The sequence below is a fragment of the Sinohyriopsis cumingii genome, chromosome 14 (assembly GCF_028554795.1).
Source record: "Sinohyriopsis cumingii isolate HCF-2022 chromosome 14, ASM2855479v2, whole genome shotgun sequence".
NCBI lineage: Eukaryota > Metazoa > Mollusca > Bivalvia > Unionida > Unionidae > Sinohyriopsis > Sinohyriopsis cumingii.
In genome coordinates, this window is record NC_142974.1 from 34,536,109 (window position 1) to 34,548,830 (window position 12,722).

Genomic DNA, 12,722 nt, shown 5'->3' on the forward strand with positions numbered 1-12,722 from the left:
TTCGTTTTTTATTCCAAGTAAAAGATTTTTGTATGATGATTCAACTTCGTGGTACGAAGTCTTATCCGTGACATAATCAGACTTTTTCGGTTCTGGTGGTATCGGTGGTGCTGGTGGTGGGATTTTAGGCCATCCTAACACTGTTCTGATCGAACTCTGATATATATATCCACAGCGTACCCTGGAGTGTTTATTTCGATCGCAGAAGACAGGGTTGGTTCATGAACAGTTATTTTTATTTTGGATTCTTTTCCTGTGATATTTTTTATTCGACGTTGTAATTCCTCATTGATTTCTTCGATTTGATAAGACCTCGTTTGTAACCCAATGACGTTCCAGTCGGGTGTACCATCGGGTTGGTTTTTATATGCAAACACGAACGAATTATTCGCTGGTAATCCACCAAACGATTTTGATCTGATATTGGGCAAGCTGTGGTATACTCGTAATTGTGCTAGTGCGATTTCTTTCACGGGAATCGCAGTTGGAAAATTAATACTAAATTCAGGGTTAGTCGAACTTACCGTTATCATCGAAATTCTTCTCGAGGATGTATTTTCGACTATGTCGAGCAGAGCTCGATGAAGTAATTCCGTCATTATTGTTCTTGGTTGTTTTTAAATGGCGAGTACAGTCTTCGTATATCTTAACCATTAACGCGAATTCGGAATCTGATATTGTTGTGTCATCGATGCTTGATGATATCAACGACGATAATTTTGAGTATGCGGACGTGGCTGTGTTTAGTTGCATGACATAATCGTGGTATTTTGTGCTCGTGCACGAGGATATTTTTTTCGCGATTATATTAAAAAACCCTGCGATGGCAGTTGATGAAGAGACGATTGTTACTACGATTGTTACTGGTGTTAGCGCTGATAATACTACTCATGTGGATGCAACTAACGCGGATACTGAGCATACTAGCGCATCCAGGATGACCGCTCGTCGTTTATATTTTTTTACTTTTAGGTTGTATTTGTCGATGAGGGTTTTTTAACTCTGATTGCCATTAGCGTACTTGACCGTATCTATATTGTTGCGCATCCAATGTTGTTGTTGATGCTGTCGTCGTTGACTTCGTCATTGACTTCGTCAAGAGGGTCGTTTATTATCTTAGGCAGCAACCAGTTCAGGTGTTTCAGCTACGAATTCCAAACACCACCAGTAAGATGTTGCGTTTAATGTCTTATCAGTTCTTCTAGTATAAATTCCTCTTCGGTTCCGCTATTTATTATTACAGTCACAACCCCGGAAAACCTGTCAGTTGAATGTCGCCAGGGATACTTTGTAAATATCTCAAATTTTGCAGCACTGAACACAGAAAACCTGTGCACGCCAGTAACTGTTGCGGTATATTTGATAGTATTATTTTGTTTAGACCATGTTGCGAACCCAGATGATACCGTGTACACTATGTTGATAAAATGCCCAGGAGTAACTCCAGGTGGGAATTTAATCAAACTGGTTTTGTTAACGATCTCAGGAATCCCATCTACGATATCCTGCTGTCTTTGTTTGATCGTGTCAATGTTGGTTTTGATATCAGAAAGTTTTATGTCAACAGTATGCGGAGCGCCGAAGAATTCTTCTGCGGTTTTTTGATGGTTTCTGCGAAATCTTGCAAAAGCGCCCACGTGAACGTCCTACTCGGCCCGCAGCGTGGATAATTTACTGTCTACGGTGTCGAAGTATAATTTGTTTGCGACGTCGTTGTCAGATTTTGGAGTTGTTGCAACTACTATTTTGTTCCCGTTCATGTTGAGTTCACCTGTCATTGTGTCACCGGTATTTTTTAAGCGGTTAGTCACACTTGCTGCGATTTGATCTCTGATGGTTGTAAACTATATACTTGAGTCTCTGATTTTTCCGCTGTCAGTAAACACAGGGATATTATCCGGGACAGCTCCAAGAACCCTGCGAACTATGTTATTCCATTTGATATTGCTGGTTTTTAGTTTTCCGTATCGGTCCTGAAAAATAACAACCTCATCTGGGTCTATCCCGGATAACGTTAAAAGATTGTCAATTTCATATTTGGTCGCATATTTTGATAAATCTACATCACCGCGTTTTTTTATCTCTGCCTCGATGAGATATCTTCCGTAAATATCTACCATTATTCTCTTAAGGATTGTTTAAATCGACCCGAGGTATACTCGTGCACGACCTTGTGAGGTGGTTTGGTTGATCTTGATATCGCATCGAGGACATTTAATACTTCACGGCCACATATCGGTGGATCGGTTAGTGTATGTGTTGGTAGCGTTGAATACCAGATTGGAATGTTTTGCAGTCTTGAAGTACTTCGTACTCTGTGTACATATTTGAGGAATTCGACTGGCGGTGCTAACCCATACGAATCGAAATATATAATTCCACGTGGATCGATCGCGTAAGCAACCCAGTGAGTTCCTGGACCATCACTGTTATCAAGATTAATAATTCCGGTTTCTGGATTATTCGGTTGTTGTGGTAATTGATCTCGCATAAAGACGCCTTTGAAATTTTTTATATTTAATTGTTTAGCAGCATAGAGCAAATCAAAATTTGACATCGGTGAAACATTTCGTATTTTCAAAACCGTTTTGGGTACCATGAAGGCGGAGTTCCTGGAAGCCTGAGACCTCGTCCTTTTTTTGGTATCCTTTTCCAGTTGCTTTCTTTAATGCCATTCAAGCAGCTGTTCCAACAGCTCCCAACGCGGCTGCTTTTGCGACAGCTGGGGCAGCAGCAGCTATCAGCGCTGGTATTGCTGCGAGAAGTGGAAATATACCACCTGATTTAATCATATCTTTGATAGCTTTTGGAGCAAAATCAAGTTGAACTCCAGTTTCTGCTTGTTTTGCTTTATTGAAATGTTTTAGTTGGGTTTTAGTCAGCGATAACCTATTTGGACCACCGCCAGAGATTTTATCGTTTTTTAGTGTTATCGCCGCCCCACATACTTTTGCGTTTTTAGATTGTAATTTCTTTACCTGACCAGAAGTCAAAGTGACATTAACGTGACTATATGACATTTTATAATAAACGCGATTGATCTAATTGTCTTTGAAAACTACATGTTTTCTACTGGTGCATGAATAACTCTCATTCGGCCACCAACACCTTCACGTAACATTGCTTTATCGCCGAGTATAACAGCAATTGCTCTGTACTCAGCTATAGCCCTTCTTGCCACTTGAGCTCTGAAATGCACATCAACGACAGACTGTCTAGTTAAATCAAGATGCTCTAGTAAGAAGTAATAGATTGGATAGTGTGCCATGAAATCCAATTGTGATATTTGCAAACAAGTATCGATATTTATATCACGCGCTAGATATTTCATCAAACGATGATATACACATGCAACATGATAATTAGCAAAATTTAACTGTATATTTTCTGATGGTTCTTGATGCCCGTTTATTCTTAAAGAAACATCAGTAAAACCGAGTTTGTCAGATATCATATGACTCCGTGTTTGTGAGTTTATTCGTACAACATTTTGAAGAGCAATGAAAATATGTCGCGGTGCAGAAATCCCCTGCTGTGATGCTACATACCATGTAAATAAACCATTAACAGTACTCTGAGCACTATCTGTGGTTGTTGTAAGCCATGATAACAACGATTTACCACCTTGATCCATAAAAGAAAGCAGTCGCTGTTCTTCAGCAATTGCCGGAGTCGTTACCGGCATCCACAACAAAAATTTTGTTATTAATACTTTACTATCATCACCAGCAACACCAGCTTCTCGCCAAAAGGCATCGTTGTCATTATTTTTTCTGAAAAGCATAACCGTGTGTTTTGCTCCATAAATTACCTTTTTGACATCTCTACAAAAGCCAAATATATGCGACAGCGGAATGGCACAAGAAAATTTTCTATCTGTCCCACTTAACATTTGTCCACGTGTATGAAATCCTAGATTAAAATTATCATTAGCACCGTAAACCACCGGCCACTCATCAGCGTCGGCGGTGTTGCCATTATTTCTTGGTCGTCTAATATTGTACTGATCACTGTCAGGATGATCAGAAGTGTCCTTAGCAAACATCATTGATGGACCAGCTGATTTTGTATAATCATCAGAGTATCTTGCTAAACCTATTATTGTTGTAGCCACATCAACATTATTCTCAATTGACTCAATTTTTTTTTCCGTCAATGAGATAGCAGCGCTTTCAAATAAGGCCATAATTCCGTTCTTGACAAAACCAACTTTAAATCCCACGTCATGTTTTGTATTATCTGTTTTTGAAATTTCACCTTCTATTTTGATAAACGCTTCAGCGGGCAAGAAATATCTACTTGTGTCTTGAACCTGCAATTCAATTCGTCCTCGTTGATTTGGATGTTCTATACCATAAGAATAATACTGAAAATCACGCACTAATTCGTCCTTGGGTACTGGTGCATCTATGTCGAACGCTGGGTCGGATTGACGTTTAAACATTTTATTATAAAAGTTATCGTCTAAAACGAAGACCACTTCCCGCCACCAAACTTGTATTTATTTGTTCAGTCCCTTGATTTATCAACTCTGCTAGTTTTTGATCTGCAGCTTGATTTATACTTTACTAACATCTGCAGGCATCACTTCGGTGCTTGGTAATTTCACCGGTGGTGGCTGGACCGCTTTTGTTCTGCGTATTAATCGTGCTAGTCTATCCTTGATTGCCAAGAATACTTTACTGGCAACGTTACCAACAGCACCAGTAGCTTTCATTGATAATTGTTTTGCGATCGGTATTGCTTTAGGAGCCATTCCCGCAAATAAACCCTGAACAACATCACCAAATCCATCTCCGTAGGTTATTTTGTATACTGGTAATCGTGAATTTACCACCCTGACCCTAACTGGCCTACGATGGGATTCGTGTATGATCATTTTATATAATTATTCATTTATCTAACAACTAGTCACTGTGGTAGTCATCAAAGAGCTCATTAAGAAGTTCTCGGTAGATACCAGTGTCCATGATACCACCTTGAAATAATCGTCTGCAAATATCAACTGCTTCATTAATTATTTCTGATGAGTTATTTCCAGCTCGCTTTCCTCCTATGAGAACTTCTAGCCGTTGCACATCATTGACGATATTGTTAGGACAGTCAATAAAACCACTTCCTAAACCACTGCCGTCGGTGACAAATGTTCCTTTTAGGCCAAGATCTTGTAAAACATCCCCTGAAGGATCATCTTCTTCTTGATAATACAACTCTTTCTCTGTTTGTTGCTGGGGGGTAAGTTGTGGTTGTGGTTTTTTCTGTTGCTGGAAAGAAGATCGTGTTAGGTTTTCAAATAAACGATCTATTGCTTTAGAAAACGGCAAAAATCTAGTATCACTGCGTTTAACCTTATCAGCATCATAATATATACGAAATATCCACTTGTACCAAACTTCATCATCTACGAAATCATCGACATAATCCGATTTTAAAACTCTAGTTCGGTCATCATAACTTCGCACAGCAAACTCAGCTAAATCATCTACGGTTTGAATTTCCTTTATAAGTTTAATCGCCTTTTCGGTAAATTTATCCTTTATATGAACCCTACCCCTGGCTTGTTTTGTTTCTGTTTCTGGTGTGCGATCTTTTATATCACCAACTTCAGTACGAACTTTGCCGACCTCTTCAGGTATCTCTTCACCAGGTTGAGGTTGAGCTGCAGCTATTTTAGTTGGAAGATCTCGTAAAACCCTTTTTGTCTTTTTAGCTCTCGCTGATATTTTTTCAGTTTGCTTAGCGGTTTGTTTCAATATTGGAAGAATACCCCTTTTTCGTTCCTCCTCATCCTTAATATCCCCCAATAAAGCTCTTTCAGTGACCGCAGCAGCTTTTTCCGTAGCTGTTATAACAGGTTTAAACAATTGTTCCATGCCTGTGGCATATTCAATTTGTGCTTCCTGCGGAGCTTGTAATTTTTGTTTTACAGAATCTCTCACCGGAAGAAATTTTTTTATTGCTTCTAATCGCTCTCGAGCTAGTTTAGCGGAATGTGATTCTCCGATGTCAGCCATTATTTGTTACAGAATTTTTTAATTGAGCAGCGGGGGCGGGGGGGGGGGGCGACGCTCTCAACGCGTCACCGACGATCTCGCGCATTTTTTTTAACGATTTTTGCGATCCCCCAGGAGGTCTTAATTTGCGAAAACACAGGTGAACCAATCAGAGTCTGTTCGCCCCCCCCCCTCCGCTGCTCAAGTCTCTTTGACATGCCTCAACAGCCACCTTTGTTTCATTGTTTCAGTTACGGTCCAGTACAAGTGCCAGTTACAACTGGTTTGAAAACCTAGGGACATGCTGAAAAATGCAGGGTTAAAAAAACAAACAGTGCGACAGTACAACCTTGATAGGAATAGAAGCTGGAAGCGATACTGATGTCGGAAACGTCAGTGCTACCAGCAGCAGGGTTACTGAAACCGTGAGCAGTACTTGTGCAAGTCATATAAGTCAAAAAGATTAAAAGACTTGCTGAGATGATGAAACAACGTAGAGGTAAGACGGACGTTAACCCCAGCCCTGTTCGAGCGCTGACTGAAAAGGTCAAAGAGCGTGATATGTATTTTATGCGTCGGTTGGTCTAACACAGGCGTCTGGCTTCTCGTCTGCCTTCTTCCGCAACTCACCGCTGCAAATGAGTCACTACGTAGCCAACAACGTGCGGAAAAGCTTACAAAGACGTCTATTAATCAGACGACAACAGCTGTAACGAAGAGGTTGGAGACTAACGCAAACCTTTTGAATTTTACCCCGTAAACAGAGTAAAGTCTAGCCTATATTTATTTTGGAGGTCTCCCTGCCGAGGCAAGTGCTGAAATTCTTTGTGCTGGCAAATTGGAGCGACTCGTTTGGATACCAAATACGATAGATGCTACATGCGATGGATACTAAGCTCGCGAGTAGGTACTACAGACCGCGAAGCTAGTAGAAGGGTGTTAACAGTGGTAGAGGCCGCCAAAGCCTCACGATGTGTTTGCCAATGCGTGGCGCAAGAAGCAGGCAAATTTTGATTTACTTTCACGAACCAAGGTGGTCCTTCAGACCGTGGTTTAATCTTTCAACCCCTAACGAAGAGGTCTATACTGTCCTCTTGCTTTTGGCACACGAGAAGGTTGGTTGACACATATACAAGTATGTGCTGGCTGTATTTGATATCGGGGAATTTTATGGGTGACGTGTGGCAACTGTTGACCATTCAAGATGCGAATTTGACCTCGATTGAGGTAAGAGACTACGTCAAATCTGGAGACGTTTAACTGTACTCCAAATGAGCGACTGTCTTGGAACCAGTATGCCAAAAAGAAATTGCTTTCCAAAGCCTGCGTGTCTCTAATTAAAATGTTGTCCTGTTATTTTCTTTCCTTCCAGACCAACATAATCAATAATTGAAATCTACACCGTATTTGTTCTGCTAACCTCTGTAAGCTAGTTAAAACTGGTTAAGTTATGCATAAACGATACTCACATTCTGTTTCATTTATTTCGCATATAACTCTGATAAATTGCCTGTTGATGTTTGTCTCATTGTGCTCCAACTTTATTATAATATTACTTCCACAACAATGTATACATATCCGACGCGTAGTTCTAACACCTGTTCCACTCTTCCAATATTGATAAATAACAACACCACGTTTTTCCTCTGCATTTTGTACATGACTCTTTTATAAAGAAAGCCTTTCACAAATACCTCAGTTGTTTAGCTTGAACCATATACATTTAGTTTGCAATGTAAGAGGCACGTTTGCGTACGGTATACTTAGCCATCATTTTAAAACCAAAGTTTTCCAAGACAAATAATTTAGATGCATTGCCTCAAACAAATTATTTATAAACTTTGCTGGAATTACTCATAGTGCAATAATTTCACATATTCCTCTAGACTTGTGAATCTATTTCGATGCACTCATTCAAATGCGAAAATACGCAGTGAATTATACTCGTATTTACTCCTTGAAAATGCAATATTGCATCAAGCCCAACGATTTTATCCTAATGATTTATTATCTTTCACCTGAGCAGCCCATTCAGTAAGGGAATTGTAGACATTCTCCCGTATCCCTAGATCAACGCGATCACGTTATAATCTAGTCCTAATTTTCGGTTTCTCCTTAGACCATATACCTTTTATTAATTCGCGAGTGATTGGTAAATTCTTTTTAGCCCTGCTTTGAGCGCAGTGTGAAAAGAGTTTCACCCATGTCTTGGTAGTGAGGCAAAACAGGTAGGTGGGGTGAAGTTGGAACTAAGTTGGGTGGAAAAATGAGCTTTTCACATCAATGTAACTGACAGGTGAACGCAAAACTTGAAATGGCACCACTTCATACATGTAATATGAAGACAATTTTTTGTCACGAAACAACTCTTAATCCAGATGGATTTTGTAGCTGTTGTTAGTTTAGTACCATTTTGAACACATTTTAGGCTATACATGGCGGATAGTACATACTTGGCAGAGGAAGAAACCGTGAACCTAGTGGCACACTTTCTCACATACCTACGTTGGTCGAGCCGAGACTCGAACTCACGTGGACAGAGGTGAGATGTATGAGTGACCTGTGAAGCGAGCGCTTTAGATCATTGAACCACCCTTATTACATGCAGTACTTTCGCTCTAATCAATATAAAGATAATAGGCAAATCGAAACATTTTTTTTCAGTTAATCAACACGATAGATAAAAAAACAAGGAACGCTTTAACAAATTTTGGATTTATAGGATACAACGCAACCGTCTCCAGTTTGTTATCTGCGTGCTTAAATAGCAAACGCATTATACATTTAGTTTTGTTCTTTCCAAAAGCCTCAAAAGTTTATTTTATTCAGTGAAAACAAGTTCATCTTTTCTCGAAATGTAGCAATACCTGTAGCACATGTTTGAGTTATCACATGAAATGGGATCATAATTTTGTTAGCGATATTTAACAACAATGTCGGCATTTAATTCCAGGATAAACTTGTTAATATCACACGGAATAATAAAATTCTGCTATTAATTTTACAGGTGTTAAACTCATCGTCATCATGGGGACTTCATCATCTATTACATCGAGGGATAGTGAATCTGGTGCATTTAATGGACCTTCAGAGGAATACAAAGAGACAAAAGATGACAAAACAATGAGAGAATATGACTTAACACCTCTAAATACAGCAATTGAAGCTATTGAAAAAATTCATAGTCAAAAAGATACCAACAGAAAATGGAAAGAAGAATTAATGGATAGTCTAAACAGTATAAAAGAAATTCATGAAAATATAGGCATGTCAACATATGATGTTGCTCTGAAATACCGACGAAAAGCAGGGAAAAAACTGTCCAAAACAAAAACGACGGAAAGGATAGTAGATGTAGTGGTAGATTGTTGGAAGAATAATGCAGATGTTACTAATGAGAAAACATTGTTTGACGTACTGCAGACAGCAATATCAGTCTTACGCCAATTCTCCCACAGCAGCTCTGAAGTATCATGTGATATCGTAAACAACAAATGGTTTATTGGAACACTGAAGGACATTCTGAACTCTCATAAACCTTCAACAGATAGACAGGACAACAAAAATGTAAGTTTGGCTATTTGAGGGTTTTTTCAAAGAAAATGCATAACATACATTATTGAAATTTAAATTATTCAAATGTGTAATGTTAATGAAGCACTAGCCATTATATGTAAATCGTCGTGGAATCAATCGTGTTTTCAAAAAAGAGCTTCAACACAGATGTACCTAAAGGCGCTTCATTACACAGTAATATATGGTGTCATTAATTATGGAAATAATGGCTATATTAATCTTCAGAATTACAGAAACTTGTTTTGCCTACATAGTTATAATTCGAAAAATTGCAAAGCGACCACTAAAATGATGAAAACGTATTTATAATATATCCTTAATATAAACTAGAAACGATTTTAGAATTACTGGTTCAAATATGCCAAGGAAACTACTTCGTTGTGATTGGTAACTGCAATAATTTTGAAGATGTTACGAAGTAAGTAACAGACTTACACAAGCTAGGCTTGTAGCAAGAATTTGAAAATATACGTCTGAGTGATCATTCTCGTAAGAAACCTACTCTATAATTAGAGATTTAAGTGAGAACAGTTTTAATGGTGTTTTATAGCATGAATAAAGCAAGAAAACCTTGCTGTACTTGACGAAAGGAAAGGAAAAATAACAGAAACTCCCAACAAAACGAAATAAACAAAGATTTAATAAGGCTTTGACTGTCGAGTACTCGCAGAACCATACTATTATGGATTTATGTTGTCAGCAAATATACCCTCTCGTAAAACCTAAGATATAGACCTCATTATTGTACGATTTGATTCAATTCATCTTCACCAGTCATAGAAGGTGGGATAGTTGACCAGAGAAACATTGGTATGTCTCAGTCACTCTGAAGACGAATATTTTCGAATGTGTCTCCCTTCGAAACTTTCATTCAGCTATGACCTGCATCAGCTGAGATATTTACGGAATCTCTCGCTCAGTAGTTTTCGTACTAGCCTTTTAGTGAAAAGTATGTAGATCAAACAGCGCCAGCGTTGTCCTTGATGCATTTCCATTAACTTATATATATATATATATATATATATATATATATATATATATATATATATATATATATATATATATATATATATGAATGTGTGTGTAAGGAGCCAATAGTTTATCTTCATCTAATAAATAACATTACCATCACCAATTCTCTTCATCTTTTCAGACAGAATATAACTTTTTGATCCGAGAAGCTTTGGACATAATTTGCAGTGTCTCTCAAGTGGACCAAACTATTCCACGTCTCCGCAACCTCCGCATCATGACTGCTATTCAGCCATATTTAGATGAAAACGATGACTATTTACGTCTCATTACGCTTGCCGCCCTTGCAAATATTATTGACGAGAAACAGAGTGGAATTCTCAAGAACAAGCATGACGTTATACAGCTTCTCCTGAGAACATTTCAGTCAGCTTTGGATAACGAAAATCACATGTACAAGGGTTGGTCGGCACGGGAATGTGGATTATGTGAGTTCGATCTACTGAAAGTACGATATTAAAATGCCATATATCTTGTTTGGGTGTTTTTTGACAATAATACTGTAAACTCGAACGTTAGTACTTTCCAAAAAATCATTCTGCTAAAATCGGAGTGAGCAAAAGGTGGAAACGCTAATATAAGTCATTGAAATCTAAAAAGAATTTTCTTTACTTATGCGCTATTACCCAATTTGTCAGAAGCAGCAATATTACGTACCAGTTCGTTTGAGAACGCACCACTTCCAGAATGAAACATCTAAACAGAGTGTTACATTGTACATCAAAACAATGCTATTTAACATAATATTTTAAGATAAAAATCCATTATATCATTACATTTCAATCACATATTTTTTGAACACCAAACGTGAATTACTTCGGTTCAAAATAATCCAATTACAAACGAAAGCTTTGACCGCCGGCGCATTTCCGCACGTTTTTCGGTCTATGAATGATACACATTGCCACTAAAACTTGACATTTGTCAAAGACAATTAGACCAATTTTTAACATCCCCAAATATTGTTAATTTTTACGAATTTATTTTCACAATCAATTTTGTGAATCGTCAATATGTGTGTGTGTGCGTATTACAATTTAAACCTGGTTTTTTCGAATTCTAACATTCACAGTTTATATGACTAAGAGAAATATATAAATATGCACGAGATGCTGAATCAGAAGGGTAAATTGTTATTAACTAATGTTTTGTCAAATAAATTTAAATATTATACATTTCTTCATTTAAGCGTATCTAAGGTTGGATATGCTTGTAGGCAAATAAGAAAACGGTGCAGGAGTGCTAGGGGCGATACGGAGCTAGCCATTTGGAGTGTATAGTTCGGAGTGGATGAATAGGACTGAAAAGCTCGGGGTGGACACATTGGAGCAGGGCATTTTGGAACGAACAGTTTGAGATCATAAGATTAACTAATTAGCTAATATGTATTAAATTTAATAGAAACGGTGTTTATAAACTCATAAGATTAACTAATTAGCTAATATGTATTAAATTTAATAGAAACGGTGTTTATAAACTCATAAGATTAACTAATTAGCTAATATGTATTAAATTTAATAGAAACGGTGTTTATAAACTAAACCTTTTATTACTGATAAAAGTGCTATGATATTCAAAGCCGTAATACCTATGTATTGTTTGAAAAAACCATTACTACCTCCAAATACAGATAACTAGTTCAATCATAAAACGTCATCTAACATGCAAGTACTGTTCAAGCAGAGAAGCTTACTGCCTAAGCTAATAAGTCTATACTTTGACTGCATTCTACTAAGTAGTCCAGTGACGAAAGATATTCGTAATCCATGAAGACAACTCGAAGTCAACAGTTTATTTTTCTGTATTTATTTTTCTGTAGCTGAGGAGCTTCGCCTGCAAGTGCCGTTGTACGTTGTTGTTGTTGTTGTTGTTGTTATAGGGTTTAACGCCATTTTTCAGCACAAGATAGGCTATACATGGCGGCCAGTATTAATGGTGGAGGAAGAACCCGGGAAAACGCCGGAAAGAACCACCGACCCACGAGAAACTACCGGCAAGCTTTCTCACATATCCACATTGGACGAGCCCGAGACTCGAACCCACGCAGACAGATGTGTGGCAGTGATCCGTGACGGAGACAGAGCTTGGAACCGCAGTGTGTCATCCTTCCACTGAGTTGAT

General features: G+C 38.1%; 1 protein-coding gene across 1 annotated transcript in view; it reads left to right on the top strand.

Moving 5' to 3' along the window:
- Window positions 1-12,722, top strand: part of LOC149783551 (uncharacterized) — a 73,789-nt gene that overhangs the window by 20,482 nt on the left and 40,585 nt on the right. Inside the window, exons 2-3 of the mRNA XM_089931818.1 lie at window positions 9,001-9,560; window positions 10,723-11,029. Of these exons, the coding sequence (XP_089787944.1) occupies window positions 9,001-9,560; window positions 10,723-11,029 (867 nt within the window). The remainder of the gene's footprint in view (window positions 1-9,000; window positions 9,561-10,722; window positions 11,030-12,722) is intronic.